The 25322-nt window shown below is 39.6% G+C and overlaps 1 protein-coding gene across 1 annotated transcript in view; it reads right to left on the reverse strand.

The window, feature by feature from the left end:
- Nucleotides 1-259: 259 nt before the first annotated feature.
- The window catches only part of LIN52 (lin-52 DREAM MuvB core complex component), a gene marked incomplete at its 5' end in the record, with an annotated part of 44638 nt that continues 19575 nt past the window's right edge, over nucleotides 260-25322 (reverse strand). The window contains one exon of the mRNA XM_009578798.1: nucleotides 260-315. Within this exon, the coding sequence (XP_009577093.1) occupies nucleotides 260-315 (56 nt within the window). The remainder of the gene's footprint in view (nucleotides 316-25322) is intronic.

The raw sequence follows: 25322 nt of genomic DNA on the forward strand, positions 1-25322 counted from the left end.
TCAGAGCCGAGTCCTCCTGTTGGACATCTTATGGTCAGATGAAGTCCGAATTCCAACGCAACCAACTGCAGTCTTTGTGACCTGTGTATGCAATACATCTCCCCCATAAAGAGATGAGCTGTGGATGCAAAAAGAGATGTTTGCTCCTGAAGATCTAGAGCAAGAGCTTTGTACTTCTTAGAAGTTCTGGGGTTCATCTGGTTCAACTAGTTCAAATGATCTAGTTGGGGTATTTTGGTCCAAACTCCAGATGTGGCAGTTACTTTTTGGGTTTTTCCAGGATGTTCAGGAATTTCCCTCGTGTCATTTCTCTAGCTGAAATCACAAAGGAGGAAAAAGAGATTAATATTGTTAAAAAAGCCAAGAAACCCAACAATTGTATAATTTACAGATTTTAACCATAGGATAAGAAATTAACTTAGATTTGTGCTTATACCAATAGTGAAAGGATTTTTTTTTTTAAAAAAGTAGAAAATAAGTAAAACTTCATTCCAGCTTGAATTCCTGACATCGTAAAAATGCAGGCAGGGCCTGGAATCTTCTAAACTCAGCAATAATTCCCACAGGCTGTCTCATTACATACAATCTATGCTTTCTATTCCTACTGTGTTATGCTCTCGCAGCACCTCCTTTTCTCTGTACTATCCATCTCTGAATGGTGTAATCCAGATCTCCATCACTCTATCTCAGAGCAATTGTTCCTGGATGTTGTAATCCATCAGAGATTATGGAACTCTCTCCATTTCAGGATTATTGGTCCCTGGATGCTATGATCTTCAACAGAAATTAGACAGCATTTTCTCTCTCTCAGCAGTGTCAGTCCCTGGATGCTGTAATATAATGGGGTTTATATTCCTTCAATGCAGTTCAACTATGGATGGTGTAATAAAGTAAAGTTTATAGAGCTTTGGTCTTCTCTCTCTCTCTGCATTGTCAGTCCTTCGATGTTTAATACAGCAAGGCAAGGTTTATATGTCTCTCTCTCACTCTTGGCACCATCAATCTCTGGTAGCTGTATTACAGCAGGGTTTACACAGCCACTTTTCTGCACAAGACATTTCTGACTTGTGAGCCCATCAGCTCACAAGCTGGCAGAGCAGCCCTAATACTATCTTTGTCTTGCAATAACAATACAATGCATCAAAGATAACACGATTAGCAATTGAGTCCTGGAGAAAAACAAGGTTCCCACCGTTGCTTCCCTTCATTTCTTTTAAATAAAGGTGTAAACTTTGTGCTGGACGGACAGGCATCAAAACAAGGAGGTTTTTATTCACAGGATTGATGAAAACGTGCATGTTTCCCACACCTAGCCTAGAGAGACTCTGGAAGGAGATGGGAATTCATCTTCTGTTTTATCCATTCAATTCCTGACCTCTCTACTCAGAGGAACAGAAATTACAATTAGCATAAAAACTGGAGGTGGGTTTGTGGCTGATGTTGGGTCTTCTTTTGACATTACTGATTATCTGTTAGAAGAGAACTAAAATTTAATAAAAATGTTCAGCTTAAAATACTCAATATGCACCCTTAGGTAAAGACATTTTGTTATTCTTTACCTAAGGTTAGAATTTGTGCCTTAAAGCCTCTTCTTTAAACTATTACATTCTAATTTGTCTACCCAAAATTGTATCACAAGGTATTGTCATCAACAGGATCCCTGTTAAACAATTAGTTGTATTATGAACTGTCCGGTACATATTGATACTCATAGGCTGCAAAGTCCACTGCCGTGAGTGGAACATGCTTCAGACCGGCTGCAGATTCAAGCAGATCACTGCATTATTTGCTTGGTTCATGCCTCCAGCTGTGAGTTATATCACCTGGGATCCATTCCCAACTCTGCTTCTGATTCACTACCACAGAAGTACTCATTTGTACCTCTACTTCCCCATCCACAAGATAGCTTGTATCTTTTAAGTGCTGCTGAAGCAACACATGGATAGAAGATGCTGCAGAAGGGCAGACTGGATTGTTATTTTCTCAGGAACTAAGTTGTTATGCACAAAGAACATGATTAAATAAAAACGCAAGTTTTTAAAACTTCAGCTAGGAATAGATTTTCAGCACCAGTTCTTTGACACCTCCCTGCGTTGCACCATCAACAGTGCATGGTTTTAAAACACTCTTAATGGAGAAAGCACAAAGCCGAACTGTAGTTGATAGAGGAGAAAGTTTTCCAGAGTGCAAGTCCCATATAGGAGATATACGAATGCATGACAATTCTGTTCCCCCAAAGAGGGCTGCACCCTATAAATCAGGCAGAGAGCATAGACTCCTTCTGTGCGCTGAGTGAAATTACTGTGGGTTGGGGGTTGCTCCAGAGCACGTGCCCTCCTGTTCACTTGTCATCGGAGATGTTAACATTTCTGATTAATTCACAGACCTCTCATTTTATTCTTCATTCCTTTATCCTTGCTATCCTGTTCTGCTGCAGCTTAAAGATTCTTACCGACCTGCTACAATAATCACCGCCCGCTTCCCCCCCCAACCTGGTGAAATTGTTTAGTGATGCCAACCGCGCTTTTAATTTGCAAGACATCAGACACAGAGGTAATTTATACCAACATCTGTTCATTTCTGACTTCTGAAACAAACTCGCACATGCTGCTACAAAATCCCATTAGGAGCAGGAGACAGCCTTCTGCTATTCTGTATTCCTCTTCTCCTCACATACTCAGGCTTGCATCGGGGCTTTATTTTTAAAGATATGACGCCAAACTGAAAGAAAGGACCTTACATCTTTGTACATGTATGAAAATGGCCAGGAAATAACATCCTCATATCACAAAAAAAAAATCACAGCCAAACTAACGGCAAGTTTCCACAAACACTAACAATCTTGTTTTCCCTGCTTCAGCTGCTTCTCTTATCTGCCTAAGAACCACAGTTCAATGTATTCCTGGTAAACACAGGCCAAATACATATTACATGGTACTGCCTTCAAACATCTTGGCTATTCCTTCCCCTTTGTTCTCTTTAATCTGCACTGGAGTATGATTTGAGCTTGGGTTTTCCACAGAAAAGCCTCTAATATTAAACTGACTCCTCTGCTCAGTATTGCTTCTGATAAATGAATTCTTAATAATGGGAATATCATTTCCAATGGGGCCTTTTGGAGCTTGCTGGAGTGAGGGAAGAGCTTGTGAATGAAGAAACCATCACCCACATTCTAAATATGATTGCAGTCTAAGAGAGACGGTAAAACCCGCCTTACGCAACTACCCAAGGGACAAGCAGAAGCCAGTTGTGTAGTAGATAGGGGTGGATTTTTTAATTAAAAGGTTGGACAAAACTGTAGTGAAAACCTTAGGGATTTTTTCTTTAAAATGGTTGCTTAAACCACAGACTTCAAGTGAAGAGAGGGCTTAAATGCAGGTTTCATTGTACCAGCAGACACTACAGAGGCTGTGCCGCATGAAACAGAAACATGAATCTCCATGTCAAGTCACGATTTACAACCTTGCCTACGCTGTGCATCTACTACAATAGAAAAATCAACAATGGATACGATCGCAATAGCTTGGATACAAATTAATCTCACCTACTAGGGAGGAGGAAGAGGATACTGAAGACCATAGAAAAAACACTTTAAAATGTTATCAGCACTGGTTAGAATGGAAGTTGAGTGCTTGAATAGACTCTTTCAGAGAAATGCACTGAAAAATGGTATCAGGCTATTATAATTAACAGAGAATGCTGTACTGTACGAATTAAGTTTCCTGCCTGGCAAGATCTGCCAAGCAGATCTCAAGAACAGGTATTGCGTAGGAAAGGCTGGGGCTGAAAGGAGAAGGGGAGATTTCTACTTGATAGGGGAGCAGAATAAGGTTTAATATAATCTCCTCTTTAGAACTTCAATCCCTCAATCCCGCATTTAGCCTTGTTTCCTGGGGCTCCTTTTCTACTACAATTGTCCCCAAGCTGCCTCTCCACAGTAAATTTTGTGGTTGCTGGTTGAAAAGACTCAGTAGTACAGATTGATTTCCTTCAAGTCAGGAGATGAGGGATTACCAAAAGCAGTCCTGGTTAACAAGATTGGGTGCAGAATCTCCTGCTAGAGGAGCCCACTCTGCCAGTGCTTTGCATCCTTTCACAATGACATATGGGTTTCATTACACAAAGATTTTCCTGATTTTAACTTGGAGGCGATTACATTGGAAACTCAGAGCTATCTTTACATCTGTAGCAATTTAAAGGTTAAGTAACTTTTAATCAAATGACAAAGACTCATAATGTTTTTTCCTCGATTGAAAATGAAAACTGCTGTTCCAGATACTCCTTCCAGTGACAATTTAATTAGAAAAAAAGAACACTGCACTGGAGATTGGGGTCCAGCCTGATTGCTCCCCGTAAAAAGCCTTCTCACACATATAACAGCACAGGACATACTGTGTCATAAGGTCTGCATAGCCAGGAAATAATGGAAGGATTTACTCCTATAAAATCAGCAAAGAAAACAGTGATTTACACTTACATAAGCAACTTTCATCCAGAAGAATCCCTAAGCAACACACACATACACACACTTTTTAAACATAATATACACTTACATGCAAAAGCGCAACACACTTGGTGATAAAGTCTATGTAAAAGATATATATGACAAACTGTATTTATCACACATTTATCATGATCATTATACCCTTCACTGCTTATTACTTCTGGGCTTATCTAAAAATCTCAAAACAAAGCCTGTGAACATCTTCAAATCAGAGGAATTTTAAAATGAAGTCACCCGCTAAAGAAGAACTTCTCTGCCTCCCCCAGATGTACAACTTACAGGACAAATTGGACTGTGCTCCTCCTCTGACCTGAAAATTTAGCTGTGTTGAAATATAAAGCTCTTGCTGCTAAGAAGAACTGGAAATACAATTAATGCCCTGTGAACAGAACATGTTTTTAGCCCTGAAATGTCTTTTAGTATCACACTTTGAATGCTACATTCTTGACTACAAAAAAGTTATTTTAGGTACTGTCATACTTTGTTAGTTTATCAGTTATTCCTCCCATTCAGCTGTATTTACGGTAACTAAAGAACTTGTTTTTCAACACGGAAGGATTCCTTTAAAGTACTAATCATGCACTCTCAAACTACTACCGTGTCTTAGGACTATACAGAAAACAAAACTAAAAGGGTTTATTTCTGAAGAACTATCAGTGGAAATTACCAGTTCAGGGCAAAGAACATAAATTGCAGAGAGACAGCAGAACACTAGTTTTTAACCCTTCTATCACAAGGACCTGTTACATCAGAAAGTATTTCTTTTGTCCTGAGACACAATATTAGGATAAGAAGACACAACCCTTCTTTTTCCTAGTTGGTAGGACATAAAAAAGGCCTGTGAATAACTGTGGGAGTCTCGCTTGACTGGACTTGTGAAAGCCAATGGCAAAGCCACATCTTTTGGCTGGGCTCAACTAGTATTGCATTTGGAAGGGAAATGAAAAATCAGGCACAGGGGTCGGGGGGAGTGAAGGCAAAAAATCAATCTAAAACCAGCAAAAATATTTAAGATTGACATTATTACTAAACAGCCCTCAAAGAAAAAACAGGCTTATTTCAGACAAGACCAACAGAGTATTATTACCCAGCCAACATAATCTGAACTTCTACCAGAGAGAGAGATCTGTCTGGACCACTTTCTATCTTGAGACCAGATCCCCAAAATCCTACCAGCACCTGGATGCCTGCTGGCACCAGCTCGCTCCTCTTCCTTCATAAAGAGAGCTCCAATTACTCTGCTAACTGCGTAGTTCCTTAACCTAATTGTCAAATGAACTGCTACTTGATGACTGTGGGCCTTTGACAAATACTTATCAGTGAATGCTACACCAAGCCCAATTTCAAGAGCTGGAACTGCCATCTCAGGAGAGCAGTGGTTAGCAAAAGCAATGTCAGTCCCCTTTACTGAAGGTAGAACTGGCACATGCAGATACGCAGACCTGTGCTTCAGGAACTGCTACATTTACACTGAAGACCAGCGTAATCATCTAGCACTCCTGAAACACATTTTTCAGGTAAGACGACAGAATCAGCATAAACCTCCAGGTGGAATAAGCTTGCATTACTGTGGCATCTTTCAATAATCAATATCAAAGCACTTGCAAAGTTTATCAAGCTGCACAATGTTCTTGAGACATACAGTGATTTAATTCCCGTCTTACAGATGGGGTCACAGCCTCAGTAAGGAGTGATGTACAGATGTATACTAAAGGAGTCAGCAACCGTGCTAGAATTCAGGCTTTGAAAGATGAGCTCTGTCAAGTCTTGCTGCAGCATTTTAAAATATTAACACCATCCTTGGTACAAAACATCACCGTCCTTCCCTTGGTGAATGAGACAGCAGAATCTGCCCTTACTTCAGCTGTAGTTCACAGTCTGGCATGACTTGTTTTGAAATGCCAAAGAAGGTGGGTGCTTGCACAAAACCAGGCTGTGAACCAGAGCAGGTGAGGCACACAGACCGCTCCTCCCAGTGTGCTATGAAAACAGTCCTCTCTGACAGAGAAGTGGTAAATAGCTGAGACTGATAAAGTTTTAAACCACTGAAACAGTTTAGTGAGTGTTAGCTAGAGCCTTAAGAATTGGAATCAAATACCTAATGCTTTCTTGAAACATGAAATCCTCATATGACCTCTTTCCACTTCGTTTTTCTCCCCCCACAGTAGTGGTGTTTTATCATATACCTGATAAGAGATCTCAGAGATCATTCAGGATTATCCAGAATGGTGATAACAGATCTGCTGCAGATATATCGTTGCTATCAATAAATACTAAAATTATATCAGCTGTAAAAAAAAATCAAATTCCTTCTCCTCTGCAGAATAATCTACCTTGTTCTCCTAATCAGATTTCCCTCCCTTGCAAGACAGCACCATTCTGTTTGCACTCAATTGCAAACAATGATGTTCACAGAGCTTCAAATGCAAAAACTACAAACAGTATTCATTCACACACAGATGGGGAAAGCCAGTCAATGAAAACACTCAAAGCAAGGGGCAATGACATCCCTCCCAATGCCCAGGGAGCTACTAAACTTATGTTCCAGGTCACGGATATTAGGATGTACAGGTATTTTGCCCTGAGTGACCCCCATATTAAAGGAAACTCTTACAGTACCTCCCACTTCTAGAAGCTGCCTGTGGCCAACGTCCTGTGGGGCCAAGGACCTAATCCCTTTGACCCCCAAAGCAGCGAAAGAGTTACATCTTCTCCCTGCGAAGCCAATAAAAACCTCTCTTGATTATAATTTAGATAAGAGCCACTGGATTGAATAATAATGTCTGAAACTCCCCTGGCTGTTTCACCTTGAGACGTCCATCACTGGGTTAAACATGATGCTAATTGCATTTGGATTGATTAATTTCTCTCACTCCTGTCTATTCGAATAATGCTTAACAAAATAATCACAGCACCCAGAGCCAAATCTTCTCCGTCAAAGGAATGAAGCCATCAGAACCAGCAGAGATGAAAGAAATGAAGATGACCCGTAATTACTGCAACGGTGATATCATTACCATATTATAGAAAATGAGTGTACATGGGGGGAGCGGGGGCTGCGATTATTATTTATTTTTTAATGGAACCTCACATCCCAAGAATACAGATCTGACACAGTGGAGCATACAGAAATACAGAACTAAAAAATTATTGTGCATTAAATTGCAAAATACAGTGAACACTGGGACTCTAGATGCATCGAGTGTCTTGTACAGTGAGCTGCTGTTTATTCACTTCACTATTTTTTCATTGCAATAATACTTTGTATATGACTAGCATAGAGATTTAAGATGCCTACCTTCCCAAAAAGATCCTCAAGTATCTGCAACAGAACTCACCCATAACCCTGATGCTAAAGCCACTCTCCTTTAATATCATTACAAGTCATTTTACTTTGAACATTGGCATTCAGATTTCTAAACCACAAGACCTAACTTGATGCTCAAAGAAAAGCTAGCATGCAAGAAATTTTTATTCTTAAATGCTGATTCCTATCTGAAGGCAGTTATAAATTCCATCACCAGCCGCAGTAGATCACTTTCAACCATTCATTACACTGGTTCTGTAAAGATATCAAATGTATCAAGTCTGGAAAAATTTAAACTAGGATTTAAAAAAACCCCAAACAACCAAACCCACAACCCTAACATCCAAAAGGAAGGCCTTCTGCTCCCTTTATTCTCCAAAATACATCCCAAAGCCCCTCTCATTTGAGAAACAAATAGCTTGGCAATTGTATAAGATCTTCAGACACCTGTGCACTGCAATTCTAATTGTGGTTTATACAGTTCACTTCTCTCAGTGCTGCTTATGTCTGCCCCCTAGTCTCAGACCGAAGACAAAAACCCACACACAACTAGCAGCTTAAAATATTTATTCTGGAATAAAGCCAAGGTCAAATACACAAAAAAATTTCACACACCAGAAATGTCAAGACCTAAGACCAGGCGCTGACTCATGAAGCTAATTAAACACAGAAAAATGATGTTCAAGTATTTTATAAGGCTTAAAGAAAGAAATTCAAGTTATGCTTGTAATAATAAAAGCAGTGTGAAAGGCAATTTTATATCAAAGTTGAGGACATTTTCAAGTATACCTGAAAGGGACTTCACTAGCGTAAGTTATCACTGGAACAGCTACACCTTGGGAGAGCTTTGACCTCCAAGTCCCACAGATGTTGGAGGCAAACTGTGGGATAGAAATGTGGCATGTTTTAACAAGAGGCACTCTAAAGGTCTTTTTTCTACCTGTTGTACCAAAAGAAAATAATCTCTTCCTGGCCTCCCAACCCCTGCGGAGGACCAAGAGTTCTTGATGATTTAGGTTTTGTCACCACAAGTATCTCAAAGAGTAATCTTCTTTATCGAGCAACATAGAGAAATGAGATCAAAACTGTTTGTTCAAGAACTCTTGAGCATAAAACACATGAAGAAGCTAGGTGGAGAGGTCTGCACTGAATATACGCACACAGCCGGGTATGAAAGGTTTCTGGAGGCGAACGGACTCTTCTCAGAAGGCACGCAGGCAGAAGCACTGCCCAAGCTCCCACAAACATGTCCCTGCCTACGCTGGGGAGCAGGTATTTACCGGTTGGGAGCAAAGCAGGTGAACGTTGAAAGTAACAATTTTTTCAAGTCTTATCAGTGGCCGGGGCACGCAGGCCATGGCAAAATCTGAGCCCAGGAGCCAATAGAAACAAAGGGATTAAGAGTTATTAGGAGTAGAGAGAATTACATATTTACAGTACAGTTACTGAAAAACAATCGTGTAATGATTATGTAAGTCCCTATACTCCTTTTGGCTAATAATGTTGGGATACAAGCTGTATGGTTATGCAAGTCAGGGCACACAAATCCAGCCAGAAGACATCCAGGTGTGTTTACAGGGAGGCTTGCAGCTCTGGTTCAAGAATGGTATGGTTTCCTTGACCTCCAAAAGGCAGAAACAAGCCCCCTGTCAGTGGGTTAGCTAATGGCTTGAGCTGTGAAGCAGAACTGAATTTTTAAATTTAACTTCTGTCAACCAGCTTCACAGGAAGAGATATCTGGATGAAAGAAGCTCATACTATGGTAGTCTGTATTTATTTGTCCAGAGGTATGTCTTTATTTTAAAAAGTAGACTAAATTTTTAAAATGTTTTCTAATCCCAAGATTCCTCATTGAAACATTTTTCCATGTAGATGACTGCAGCCCTTGACATGACAATGAATTATCAATATTGAAGGTCTCTATGAAAAGATTTACGCTTTTTATGACTGAACAATATTATCTGATTTACACATGAAGTAAACCAAGAATCCTTTTGCCACTAGTATGACGATACAACACATGAAATTACATAGAGGACTTCTATAATTTCAAAAAATCCAAGTAAAACTACAAGTAAATGATTGAAATCTCAAGTGTTCCAAGGCCAAAGCCTTAACCTTAGTTAAACCAGAATTATGGAAGACCAGCAATATGCAGTTTGTGGACTGCAGAAGAAAACCTTCACTGTTGCCTCCATAATTTTATTCTTTCCTCCACATGAATCAAAGGCACTTTCTTTAATGACTACCCTTATCCCTATCCTCATCCTTCCCAGTATATTCACTGCTTGCTTAGTCCAGCTTTTTCAGTTATACTACTGACTAGTTTCATGCACTCTGCCTGCCACAATCCTCTTCTCCTGGCAACAATACCCTGAGGTGAGGAATATTTGGAAGTCCAGAACAGGGTTCAGGGAATTCAAAACCATCTTTACCAACTCCAAGTTGGTCACAAGACATCTGAGGAAATGCACTGATTTAGAAATGTTACAGTTTTTACAGCATCCAAACGCTACTGTAGTCAAGTTCAAATGAATAGAGAAAAAATGTATATTTGGAAGAGTTAAAAATCATGGGAAAATTGTTGTTACTCAGAGAAACTATCACTAGTTTTAATCTGACCTACTTGATAACAAAATTGTAATACCACTCAGGGCTGTTTGGAATAGATATTAAAATATAAACAATGCAGGCTCTGCTACAATTATTAAAATTTAGCTGTTAATGAGCTCAAAGGCAACTAGGCAAGGCTCAGTTGTAAAAGCAGATGTATAAAATGCACCCAAAAAGAAGCCCTTCCAAACCCATGAGAAATGTGAGAACATTTTTCATAAACAACCTCACACTTCTAGTACCCATGGGTTTTGAAGAAAAGCTTAAAGACATGATTCAAATCATAGAATCGTAGAATCATTAAGGTTGGAAAAGACCTCTAAGATCATCAAGTCCAACCGTCAACTCAACACCACCATGCCCACTAAACCATGTCCTTAAGCGCCTCATCTACACGTCTTTTAAATACTTCCAGGGATGGTGACTCAACCACTTCCCTGGGCAGCCTGTTCCAAGGCTTGACCACTCTTTCAGTAAAGAAATTTTTCCTAATGTCCAGTCTAAACCTCCCTTGGCGCAACTTGAGGCCATTTCCTCTCGTCCTATCACTAGTTACTTGGCAGAAGAGACCAACCCCCACCTAGCTACAACCTCCTTCCAGGTTGTAGAAAGCGATAAGGTCTCCCCTCAAGAAATACAGAGGTATCAGAGTCTGCAGATATCTCCTGAGAGTAGCGGCCAGAAGAAACTCCAGTTTCTTGAAACCCAGAAATAAAGCATACTAGTCAACTGTCATTCCTAAAAAAAACCAAAACAAACAAAATAACATTATTTTTCGCTCCAGAAGGTCTACTGAGAGCAGCCCAGTAAGCTTTGGTACTCTTTTGCTTCCAAAAATCTCTTCACGTTTATTCCCAGTACATGCATACTGCTAGTCTGAGGTCACGTCTACCATTACTTTCTTCTCTTATGACAACTGAATACAGTGCCATAGCTATCTTTTAATGAGCAGACTAGTGTTCTTCATCCATTACTGGAAACCAAGAACAGAAGCACTGCAATACAGCAAAAGGCAAACCATCTACAAGACAGCTCAGAAAGTAAAGCAGAAGGTGGTGATGGCCATGAGGAGTGTCCATAGATTTAGTGACTGGTGAGATTGCTCTGAGGGTTGAAGGGCATTGAAGAAGCTTTGGAAGCCAGGAGAACCCAGAAGACTTCATGATCCAGTGACAACGGTACTATCAGACATATCTGGAGGTAGACAGGCACAGCGGAATAGAAGAGGTATAAGTAAAAAGAGGATATAAGGAAAAAGTGATGAGTGAAGAAAATTTAATCTACAAGAAAAGAACAGATCAAATGATAAGGTATACAGTACAATATCATATGAGGAAAATTGTACAGAATCAGAGAATCATTCAGGTTTGAAAGGACTTTGGCAGGTCAACCTTTTGTTCAGAACAGACAGGCTGCTCAGGGCTGTAATCAGTCAAGTCTTAAAAACATCCACGAATGGAGACTACACAACCTCTCTTGGCAATCCTTCCAATACTTGACTGCTCCACACCGGAAAAGTTTTCTCTTAAATCCAGTCAGAAACCTTCTTGCTTCATTTATGATTGTTGTCTCTTGTCCTCCCACCATGCAGCACTGTGCAGAGCCTGACTCCATCTTCTCAATAACCTCCTCGCAGGTACTAGCAGGTCCCTGTGAAGTCACCTCTTCTCCATGCTGAACAAGCCCCATTCCCTCAGCTTCTGTTCACAGGGCAAGTGCTCCAGCCCCGTTGGTGATCATCTTGGTGGCCCTCTGCTGAACTCACTCCAATTTACCAATGTCTTCCTCATGCTGGGCATGGAGGACACCACCGAATGTGGCATGGCAGATGCAGTCTAAGGACTGCTAAGTAGAGGTGGACAATCACCTCCCTCAATCTACTGGCCATGCTTCTATCAACAGATGTATATGCAATCCTACATTCCCAAATATTACCTACCTGCTATATTCCTGTTCAACACTGTTTCGTAGCCTCTAACGCTCCACCCAGCCACTGCTTTGCTTATTGTTCCAGGAAATCTGAGCACCATAGACAAGAGTCAGTGCACTTCATGCCCTGAGACAGGGGAGGAACTGTCTTCTCCTCCAAGTTTTATACGCATACGTTAGTAAACACAAATTGTAAGCATTGGGGTTTTTTTAAATTAATATGCTCTCTATTTTCAAGTAAGTCAGGTACTAGGTGTGAAAATCTTGATGCAACCTAGAGAACTATCTGTTGAAAACCAAGTGACAGCTTGGCCTGCTACCCAGAAACATCCATCACCCAGCCCTTTTCTGTTGGGATTTGTGTTGAATGACGTCTTCTGCAGGTTAACAATTAGTTTTTAGCATAAGAGTCCTCTGTCATCGTCGTCATCTCCCCAGGAGAGAGAAACAGGCTGAGTGATTTTTAGATTATATGCTCTGATAAGACACAGGCTCCTGACTCCCTGTGTGCTTGTGCCATGCAGGCCACCTGCTCTATGGAGCTGCCACCGGGGACACCGTCAAAAAGGTTTAATAATAATGTTCTCTCTAGAGATGTAACTCAGAGCATGCTCTGAATTTACGTTCTATATCGCTGACTAAAATCTTGTATGTAAAATCCTATCAATAGATAGGATCTAAGACTAGTCGCTAAAAAAAGAGTAATACAGTATATTACAGAAATGTTATTTCCTATTAAACAAGAATCTGCCAGGTCTGTAGTCATAAAAACCGTAAACGAACACAGGAATTGACAGAGCAGGGCAGATCAGTAATCTACCTAGTCAGGTATCCTGTCTGACTGCACCCAATATCAGAAACATCGCAGAAAAAAAAAAAAAGGAACCCCATTATGAAGACATATGGAATAATCGTCTCTGAAAGATTCCTCCTCTTCCTAAGTGCTTGTTTTATATCCTGAAGCAGTTGATATTTCCTACTTCATTTTATTCTGCTGTAACTAGAAATGTTCTCATCATCCATTTAATTGCCTGATTCCTTTTCAATAGATGCTAAGTACTTGGTCTAAAAAAAAATCCCAGTGTGGCAGAGTTCCACATCAAATTATTCGTTGTGTTAAAAGCATTCCTTTTTGCTACTTTTAATCTGACTGGCTTCCATTACTTTTTTCTGAATTCCCCCCCTCTTATTCTTTTCAAGGTTGGGAGTCAATAGGAATTTTCAATTTATCTTCTCAATTGTAGAGATGTAGAATAACAACTGCTCTACCTTTCAAAATCAAAGAGATCCAGTTTTTTTCACATTCTCATGAAGAAATCTCTTGATTTATAAGCAGCTCTCTAGAAGTGCATGGTATATTTCACACTATCTCGAAATTATTCCTACCAAAAGACTGCCTGAAGTATCAGAGTATCTGAACTTACAAAGGAGAGAATGAGACTTACTTCCTTTCTGGGAAAAGATTATGAAACCTGATGCAGAAATACGGGTTGTAAAACGCAAACGATTATTGAAGTCAAGCAGAAGAGGTGGGAAACAGCACAATAATTTGCTGTGTCTTGGAGCTTCACTCAAGCCTAAAGACATACAGGGGTAGAGCAATCTGCTCTGCTTCACCATGCTGGGGACTCTGCTTCCACCTGGTTGTTCTGGACCATCCCAGGAGCTCAGGAGGCTTGAGAGGTACATGCAAAACATGGTTAAATGCTGCCACATTCACCAATGCACACAAACTCCAATTACTTTGTATAAATAAATTCTCCAGCAAGTTCAGATAGATTTGTCATGAAAATTCTACCAGCAAGTTTTTAGTTCAGAAATAACAAAATCTTATTAAAAAAACCCAACATACAGAGTATCAGGACAACTTAGCATAACTATTTTTATCAGTCCAGGCATAAAGAGCTATCAAGTGAAGCTAGTCCAAGTACAGATCCTTGTGTCACCACCTTCTATCCAACTCAACTTATGTCAATTATTTTGAAGCCTACTCATTACAAACTTACCAAAGTGACAAACCTTTGTTAAGGAAAAAACCTACATCAGTGTAGTTTAACTAAAACTTTGTGATTACAAATGCATACAAAGATCATACTTAATTTGTTAACTTTCTCAGACTTACCTAACCAGAAGTAACAGCAAATTACAATTACTTTACAACTTCTTGAAAAAAAGATTTTGCTATTTACTTACATCACATAAAACATTTAAAGATCTTATGGCCCTTCAAGCAGCCTGCAATTTATACAGGAATTGAAGGTCCAGAGAACAAATATTACTTCACTCTCTCCCTTCTATTTTATAATAGAAGAAAAAGCAAGGCTGTGACTAATTGTTGCCACGTTTGAACTTCAAGTATGTCCTCTTCTGTTTCTGATAATAGTTCTGAACAATATTATTTTGGTGTCAGAAAGCATTTTCTCAAATACAACAAGAGTTGTGTTACTTATAGGTAAGGTTTTCTTTGATAGATAAAATTATTGGGCTAGAATGACAGCACGCCCCAGCAGACAGCACTTCAGCCTGCAAATGGAAACGTAGTTTCTATTCCTGATGCTGTCACTCCTGCTATGTGACTTCTCCATCCATCCCTCAGGTTCCCCCACCCATGAATTGGTATATATCTTTCTCTGTCAAGTTCTAAGATTGAGGGAATAGAATTATTATGAAACAAGGAAATCCCATTTAATCTCATGAACAGTGTTTTAGATCCAAGGCTTAGATCCATGCCAACTAAATTAAGGTTTCAGACTGAGGTGTCTAAGTTGAGAACTTTGTATAAATTTACAGAAACATACAAATGCCTCCAAAACAGCAGTTCAGCTTATTTAAGATCTGTCTGCGTGTACAGCTTAGAGCGATTCTATTTCTGATTTGGAGAGTCCAGGTAGGTGTCAAAAGATAACAGCTGCGGACACTGGTCCCAAACATCAGGCATATATTTTTGTGGCATTTCCTAGGACTGCTTTCTTAAGCAGTTGGTCAAAAGAGCCTTGAACACTCCTGCAGAAGACTGTTTTTACATCATCAAAGCTCTTCAAGGAATACTCCACAAAGTTTATTCCATACAAATCTGCTGTTAGGACATGTAATGCCAAAGTAAAGGAAGCCAACATGTTCAACAAAGTGTCAACAAAAAGAGAAGAAAACAGACAGGATGCTAGCTTCACAAATACCTTTAAATAAATACAGCTAGCTAGCAATGCTGACATACATCTTGAATAATTATTTTAATGCCTGGAAGTTCTTGTTGTTGATCAAGTACCCACTCTGCTACATGGTGCACAAACACAGGACAAGTTATTTCTGCCCTAAGGAGCTTAGGAGAGACACTATATAAATACAGACAGAGAATAGAGGTACACAGTTAAATGACACAACACTGAAAAGTATCACACTCACAATACATCATCTGAACAGTTATCAAGATTTCTTGATAACAGGTGGCAGGAGGATGCGCTAGCTCCCTGGATGTTTACAAAGTATGCCTCCAAAGTGTGCAGGGAAACCAGTTTCTTAGAAAACACAGCAATGGCTCATGGTCATTTGCATTCTTGACAGACTGGAAGTGTCTGTTGTCTTTCTGTTACTGGATGCAGCATATTAGACAAAGCACCAAAAAAACCATGAAGGGAAAGAAAAGTGGTTTGATACAATATCAAAGTGGGTGGAGAAATGTATGGAGATCTTGATCACAGTCAAAATGATAAGCTCAACTTTACGAGTGGAACAAGATTTGTTAAGATCAGAGTAAAAGATTCGGGAAAAGGTGTAATATTATAAGAACTTGGATAAGAGCTGAGTGGATAGATAGGAAAGGTTTTATTCCATAGGTGTTATATAGAAAAATCGAAGAAGATTTAGGTTATGCTTGGATGTCTGGACTTACTGGAGAGTCAAGCATTACAGTTGGTCACAAGGCTAAACGAGGGACAGAACAGCAGCAGTGTTCGTAGTCATCAAAAAAGGGGTCATAGACAATTTGTTTGGAATAGGAGAAGAAGAGAGTAAAAAGCTCCGGTTTCCACATCTACTCGGGTCCTCAGATATAAAGGAAATGAAGGGGCTGGTAGAAGGCATTTTTAATCCCATAGGTTCTAGAAAGGTAGTGATGTTCATTAGCTCCCAATGAGGTCTGAATACTCTGAAATGGGTATGTTGCTAACTTACAGCCACAATAAGGAACAATATATAAACAACGTGAGGCAAACAAAGCCATGCTACATAGTTCTGATGTGGGCGTTCATGCTAACTCCACATGTTAGCTGTGTTTCATGTACATAAATTTTATCATTTCTTTCAAATTATTTGGCTGCTCAGGAGTAATAAAACACTATGTTGCGTGAGTACAGTAATGCTTGTACAGAAATGATATTAAACAGCATATTTACTGAAAAGAATAAAGATAAAAGAATGCAGAAAAGACAGAAAACAAAGACAAAGTACTACAGAACTGACGTTCTCTTCATGCATAGTAAAGATTTTTCACTTCTCAGCTTCGTTGCCATAGCCAGTCACCATTTGAATCATTACACTACATCTACATCCCACTATCCTCATGATTTAATTAGAAGCTAAGTGATACCCACTCTAAATATCATCAACATTCACAATCTCTCCTCCTCACAGTGACCCACATGCAAAGGGCCTACAAACTCCCGTTGTCACCAGCCTAAGAAATGCCCTTCACTGGGACAGACGCTGCCACTGGCTTGAAGAACCTGTGCCCTCTCTGGGAATCCAGCAGTAGGTCTGAGCTAGCAAGTACTGCGGGACTACTCAAAGGGATCGAGTGCTTAACATTGCTGAACTTATGAAAGTTTGCCTGCTTATTTGCCCACATGACACAAATACCAAGATGATGGGCAGACAATCAGATGGACAGACAAACAATGTAAGTCAGGAAAGAGAAGACTACTAGTAGGACATGCCCAAATGCTAAATGTTTAAAGGAATACTTTGAAATCCTGAAAATGGATTTTGTTGCAGGGTACAGCACACCAGCCTTAAATTCCTTTCTTGTTAATCCATGGATGTGTTGGCTTTTGTTTCACCCACTAGGCAGAGGGCACTCAAAATCCTCATTAGGAAGTGATCTGCAGCTATGCACCAGAGAAAAAGGAAGAGTACAGCCTGTAGGATTTCGGATTTCAGTTAAGGCACTGCTTAGCAAGAAGAGAAAGCAGCAGGTACATTTTCAATGCCATCTGCTGGATAAGATGGACAACTCCAATAAAGGTTAAAAACCATCTATCATCAGCAACGCATACCAACAATTCCCTCCTCTTCATACCTTACCTAAACAGAAATCAAAATTGAAGTTGTCTTAATAAGCACGTCTTATTCCCCACACTCTGTCAATGCATCCAAGAAAGCAAATAAGCCACTAGTTATGAAAACATTCGGATGCGTAAAAATGACTGCATGTTACTCCTGCTGAGAATTCAGGGGGTTCTGACAGGGGAAAATACCTTAATTGGATTTGATGAGAAGAGCCTGATGCCTAGGTTGCAAAATACGTTTCTGCACTGGGCCCACCTCATTTCCCATCCTAGAACAGCTAATACTTCTTTCTGAAAGCAGCAATGAAAAAGTCACAAGACAGGAAGATTTTTTCCTCTTGCCTGAAGAGTATTTTTCCCATTGGAAAGACCAACAATTGGTAGTGTTCACTCAGCTAACGGAGTAGAAACAGACTTGTGTGTCACAATAAAATGGAACAGACCACTACTTTGAAGAGACAGGTAACTTCTATTGCTAAGGAAGTCTAACGCAGAAAATATCCTAGAATTTGAAGACAGGTATTTATAAATACAGAGTGAATAAAAGGTCAGCTTGATCTTGAAGATGAGGAACAACTTTCTGACTTTTGTGAATTATATTCTGGTTGTTCAAATTGCAAAGCTTCATTAAATGTGTCTCAATTGTTTGCAGAAACCACTGACGCTACAGATATCTATAATTTCTCATAAAGGACATCTGGACACATTCCTCTTGTGATAGTGTAACCAAAGAGAGACCATTCTGGACACTGGTGGAGTGACTTTCTTGGTCTATCATGCCATTTAGAAGGCCTATTGTATCACCTGGATTCATTAAAAAAAATGGATAGACATGAAATGGGGTCTGGCATGAGGTTGATATAATTCGTATAAGAGATGCAGCAACAGATTGCACTCCCAGGTCCTCAAATACGAAAATCGTACTTGCTGACGTGAAAAAACAACAATTGTTAATAAACAGATATTCTGCTCTTCAACACTCCATATGGCAGTCTGATGGATTAAACACCAGCAGAGTGTTGATCACTCTAAAAGCTCATATTGAGATGATCTGGAAAATCTGTCTATCTACAATTTACGAATTCTGGTTAATTTAATTAAAATGCTGCATCACTAAGTGCCTTAATATGTGGAAAGTCATAAGCTTGTGAGGTTCCTGGCACATGCCTGCTTTCAGAAGAAGCTACAGAACAAACTAGCAAGAGTCTCCTGTTTAATTCGGGATACACAAAGGAAGACTCCCGAGCTACAAAATCAGCCTAAGTTTACATGCAGGGAGAAGCAAGCAGAAAAATCTCCAAAATAGGCAGAGGGACAGCTGATACAGCAAGGCTAAGTAAGGATGCCAATAGCATGAGAGAAACAAGGACATAGGCTGTCAAGGCACTGGTGACTTCTTTGAAAGGGGCCAGCCAAGGCTAAAGGAAACTAAATGGGTTATAAGTAGTTAGCAGACTGAGAAATGGAGAAAGAGGGGTGCGTTTCAGGAGAGGAACTGCCCCCTTGCAAGGGGACAAGGTCCCTAGAGAGAAGGAACCCGTGATCGACATGTTTGGCCAAAGATAAACCCAATGCTATAATCTACCTTTCCAAGGGAGGCTTGAGATCTGGCTGCTTCTTAAATTGAGACAGGCTACAGCACATACACAATCAATTAATGCAATTTAGCTAAGGGGTGGTACCTGTTCATTTTCAATCTGGTGCCAACACCATGAAAGAGAATCCTTGAGGCTGAGCCAGCTTAGAAAATTTTTTCCTCGCTAGAAGCATGGCTGGATGAAAAAATACAGACATTCCCAACCCAAAAACCCTCTGACAAAAGACAAGTGAGTAAACTGCTGGGATGTGGAAGCAGATGATAGTTTGGGAAACAGATGGAAAACCTTTTCCACGTTTGCAGCAGCTCTGAGTTAAAATCCTGGTACGCTCATTACTGTCTCTGGAATGTGTATTAATACTTTTCTTACACTTAATAATAGCTACTTTTTTTCTTCCTAAACCAAAGATGACGATGCTGGGTTCAGTTCTTAGCAGCTGAAGCTGAGGATGCAGTATCAAGGGTTTTCCAGGCATGACTGCTAAAATTTGAGGAGTCCAAAAAGAGGGAAGTGATGTTATCAGGGAGATGTCATGGAAGGATAGACAGAAGTCTCCATGTTACTACTGTCTCAGTCCACAATAATTCAGCAAAGCATAAATCCTTTTTTTCTCTTTGCATTCTCAAAACTATCTAAAGTAAAAAGAAAAATTTCTAGAAGGAAGGAACAGCAATTTTCCCCAGGAACACATTAGTTTAGGTTCATTTCTTGTTAAGAAACGTTAAACAGAAACAATTTTGGATTTTGTTCTGCAGAATGATCATCTTATCTGGAAAAAGAGGAGCAGTCTCTCTAGTATGGCAATTGGTCCCCTACTTGTACAGGCAGATGAGGTTCTGCCTGCAAAACCCAGGAGGATCTGCTGACTTTCTGCAGCAGAGAATAGGGCATGCAAAGTTGTGAAGAAGGCCTGATCGCATTCTACGTCTAGCACAGTAGTATAAAGGAAGACCATCACCCATTTAAGGCCACTTCAGCTGTGTTTCTACAATTCATTGCATGACAAGAAAGAAGACTGACATTTTACAATGCACACCCCTATACTAATTTTTCCCATAGCGGTAGAACTCAGAAAAATTGATCTGGAGTAAACAAAAACCAAAGCCATGTGCTTAGAGAATAAAACCCATTTTAAAAAAGCCCAATCACATTTACATTTCACTCTCCCATATCATCTCCATGCTTCCTCTAGACTATTTCCAACTACTTTTCAGGACATGTGACTGAGCATGCTGGAGCCAAAGTTAATTATTTCCATATTCAAATACAAGAGTACTGATCTTCTATACTATTACAAGCATAGGAGCCAAGAAAAAGTGCCTAAGACAGAAAGCAAGATGGGAAAAAAAGCTTTCCTTCCCCTAAGTCTTCTCTGCTTCAGAGAGACCAAGCAAGCTGGTTTCAAAACAAGAGCAAGTGATATAACCAAACAAAAGCAGATATGAAAGGTGAGCAAACCCCACAAGCCACACAGTCATTATTACTGTGTCGACAGCACACTTGTTAAAAATGTATATTTTAATTTTCTGTATTGCTAAAGGTCCCAATTTGCCCAGGGATCTAGCTAAGCTGCCATTTTCTACCACGACAGAGTCTAATCTTTATTTAATGGATTTAGCATCTATCTTCACTAGAGTGGTCTCTAAGGGAAAGGGGAGGGGAGTATGAAGGGGCATGAAGAGATGATCAGAGCCCCCCTCTCCTTCATCCATCCGGCGCTCATGTTTGTGTTCAAAATTCAATTACCTCCTTATTGATACTTCACAGAGATATTTAAGCTGCAAACATGAAGCCCTGATTTCCCAGGGGGCCATGCCCCTCTCTATTTCACTGCTCTGCTTCCCCCAGGGTGAATTCCTGAGGCGTCCATATTAATAGGTAATCAGTCACAATTCATTTATTAAACAGCTAGCAAGGTTTATCAGCCTGCCCTGATTAGCCGGAAGAAGCCACTGAATTCCTAATTTATTTATGGAAATGTAAGTGTCTTTTTGAATTCCATTCATGAAAGACAAGGGTGCCGTGGGTCTGGCACGCTGAATTCTAACAGGGAAGCAGCAGGCAACCCAGAGACCTGGGACTTTGCAACTTCAGCCCAAGAAATGCACCACGGTGACCCTAGCGTGATCAATAGATTTAGGGCCAGAACCTCATACAAGCATTCACAAGTCAACTCTTTAGAGAGTAGGCATTGCCACCCATTGCAACTAGAGAATTACCATCCTGATGGCTCAGGGTGTGGATTGGCTGAACAAAGTTCCCTAAACAGAACAGGTGATGTGGTGAAACTGGGTCAAAATAATAAAAAAAAAATTGAAGCATTTTAAAAAGTTCCAATAAAACATTCAGAATAGTGCTGAAAACAACTGCCAAGTAACACTAATATTTACACATAATGTTCAGCTTTTTGAAAACTGCAGACTGTTACAATCTTTAAATTATTTTTGTATAATAATTTCAACTGAACTGGTTTTAAAATGCAACAAACACTGCCACTGTACTTTCAAAGTAAGACACAGAAGCTCAGGATGCTGCTAGATTACCAGAAAGTGAAAATGGCTAACAACAAAAAAAGAAGTCACTTCTCTCTTGTTTTAAACAGAGAAATGGAGAACTCAGTAAAACGCAGTCCTTGAAAAGACTTATACATGCACCTAATACATCTTAAAGCAATTAGGATACAGCTTCAGATAACATAAAGCTTATATACAGGCCTCTGAAGGTTCAAGGCCACCACTGGTGAAAAACACTTTCTTTTTATCCCTTTCAGCTGTGCAGTGATTTTTGAAACTCATATGCACCTGAATTTTACCCACCATAGTTACTTAGCCATAAAACAACTAGGAATGGAAGACTATAGAAAATGTTTATTTCCTTTTTCTTCTCCATACAAATTTGTGTCAAGTAACTTTCACTGTATACCCCCTCGGTGTTTAGTGACTTTTCTGAACAGCTCAACTGGGAAGTAAACATAGGGATTGTATTTTTAAATCCTCCGAATGAGGAGGATGTCCCTCAGGCAGATGCAACAGCCAAAAGGGTATTTTTAATTCATTTTTTCCTAAATTATTTAGATCTTAAAACTGACAGGGTTTAACAACGTACAGTGTTATACGGAATATAGACAGAAGCATGTTTAAACACATTGAGAGCATTTCTGTAACACTAATTCTGAGACACTGTTATCAGACATTTTGTTCACTAACTTCAGCACTCTGATCTGATTATTAACTGACTAGGAAAGTATTCAAAACTAAGAAGTCAAAGCACAAGTAATGCAGGATGCAGGTGCCACTCCACAATATTGTATCTCAGAAATTATTTCAGTTCAATCACAATTACTTGAAAATATATTTCAAATAACAATCCAAAATCCTATGTAGTTTAAAACTGGCTACATCTATGTTTACCCTCTGAATTTACAAGCACAAGCTCAATAGTTGCATACAAGGTTTTAATTTGCTTAAGATCTCATTACACAAAAATTTCACTGGTGTATTAACACTGATATAAAACCCCCACTTCAACTAAACTAGAACAACCTATACCCTTCAATAAAAAAGATATGATTTCCTCTCAAATTACAGTGGTCAGACATGAAAAGATGTAGTACATGCAGTAAATACATCTAAAATGCTAGGAGGAATGAGTGTTTGAATTCATCTACAACCAGAACTTGTATGTTGCAGGTGTTGGAAGTCAGGGATGGCATGGGGAAACGAATCCTGGAAGAAGCATCTTTTCACTGTCCGAAAAAGTAATCAATACCTTAATTGTTATTAGTTTGTGTTTTATGCAGACAAGGGTAATTCAGCGTGTTTTTCCTACTATGAAAAGTAGCTCCTAGAGGAAGGGAAAAAACAGAATTTACAGGAAAGATTTCTCAATACCTTTCCTCCACTGTATAAGGAGGATTTCCACGCCGGCACAACTGGCAGATATCACAGGATTTTACAACAGGCCCAAACATCTAATCAAGATGTGGCTCTCAACAGCCAGTTTCTCCAGCCCTTATTGCTTGGGGAACTGCAAATGCTACTAATGAAAATAAAACAACCTGTTTCCTTCCTGAATCTAGCCATACTTCACCTTTTCCCCCTTCAGCAGTAAATTCACAACAGTGACTTCAAGCGAGGGCTTTGCAGAGTACACAAGACAGAACTCACCACGAGCAGGTAAAAGCAGGACACTCGCGCATGTTCCTACTGGGGAGCTCACTGAGCATCAAACTCAACATTATTTTCACTCACTCAATACATAAGCTCCTTATCACACAGAAAACTGTAGCACCATCCATAACGGATGTCCAACCCATGCTGCCCAAATGTGTTGGAGAATATAAGCTGTAATCACATTGCAGTTATTTCTAGTCTTCACAGATATTATTTCTAGTTATCTCTAGTTATTTCTAGTCTTCACAGCTTTCGAAACACAACCGAGTGAAAGCAATGCAGCACCGGCTTTCTGAAACCAAAGACAATTGCTCCAGGAGATGCAAACTGTTGTCATTCATGTCAGTAAATGTTTCTTCCTTGGCTATGTTTAAGACACCAGCGCTAGCACTGAAATTATTACACACCACTGCTTATGTTAGCACATACACCCAATGAAAGGGCTTACCTATCCAACTGCCTTGCATTCTTATCCACATATCAACGCCCCCCAAATGTCACCAGCTAGCTTCCCAAGCCATCAGCTTCCCTTATGCAATGCACTGTCAGCACAAACCATGTATATAGAAAAGCAAACCTACAAAACTGTAAGAGAATAGAATTCAGTATTACAACAGAGAACACAGCATTATAATCGTTAACTGCTTGACTCATTTTCAAACTAACCATTTTAAAATCCATTTTAATGCAACCAAGTCTGATACAGAATACCCAGTCAAACCCAGCATGATACTGCACATCCAGCAAGGCAGAACTGGGATTCATGTCCCTGTATAACACCCAAAGGAAGGGTTTGGAAATAAAAAACAAAAGTATTACATAGGTATTCCTTCCTTTCTAAATGCCACTTGATACAACTTGATGACAAATGCAGATTATCTGCTGAAAATTACTGCTCATACTTTCATCCTGTCTCATCTAGTCATCCATCTTATACACTTATTTCTAAAGCTCCCGTAACAATGCCCATATACTTCTAAGGTTACTACAGTAACGAACAGCATGGTTACAATAAAGGCTGGGATAATTATTTCCTGTCTTTCTTGCACACATAGTCAGTGCTGGTAACATCATACTTCTAGTGACTTACACAAGGAATTTCGCAAACCACATACACAAAGATTATTTCCTATGCTACTTAAATGATATAACTTAAGTGACAGCCATTTACATGCAGAGCAGAACACAGTTCAGAATAAAAATGAGGATCTCTAATTGACACTGGAGAAAATTAGATTCTAATTGCATATGCTGTATTTTGCTGATGACAATGAAGTTAGCATTTGCAAAAAAAGTGTTATGAGTTCTTTAATGACCAACAGGTTATTAAGACCTTTGTCATATAACTCATTGGAAATGTAACATTTCCAACAGCAGAGAGCCCTCTAGAGCTACCATGGGATAACAGTTCAGCAACCCACCCAGAGAAGGGCACCAGTGCTGCTTCCTCTTCACGGACTCCCCTCCAGCTACTGACCAAACCTGATTTTGGTCAGGTTCAGTATAACAGAGATTAAACCCTAGAGTGAGAAAACAGAAGTCACATTTCAATTTGAAGAAAATGGGAGCTAGTATTTGTTGAATTGCTGCTGAAAATGTAACAATAGGTTTCGGAGATGTCATGCAAGGACTTAAAGAGAGACTTACATTATTTGTAACACAGATGTTTGTAAAACACCACCAAATATCTGGAAAGCCAGATTTTACATGACAGTGTATACTGACACCAAAATAATTGGCACTTTGTGCAGTTTAAACAATATGCGGATATATGCCTCATAGCACAGAAAGCTTTCCATATGGAAATGCCTATCAATGTAGAATAATTTCTACGCAGAAAATATATTCTGCTGAACTTTATTATAATAAGCTCCACTAGCTTCACTAAAACAGTGCTCAAAACAACACACAAGTGAA

Source organism: Fulmarus glacialis, unplaced genomic scaffold (assembly GCF_000690835.1).
Source record: "Fulmarus glacialis isolate BGI_N327 unplaced genomic scaffold, ASM69083v1 scaffold13195, whole genome shotgun sequence".
Lineage (NCBI taxonomy): Eukaryota > Metazoa > Chordata > Aves > Procellariiformes > Procellariidae > Fulmarus > Fulmarus glacialis.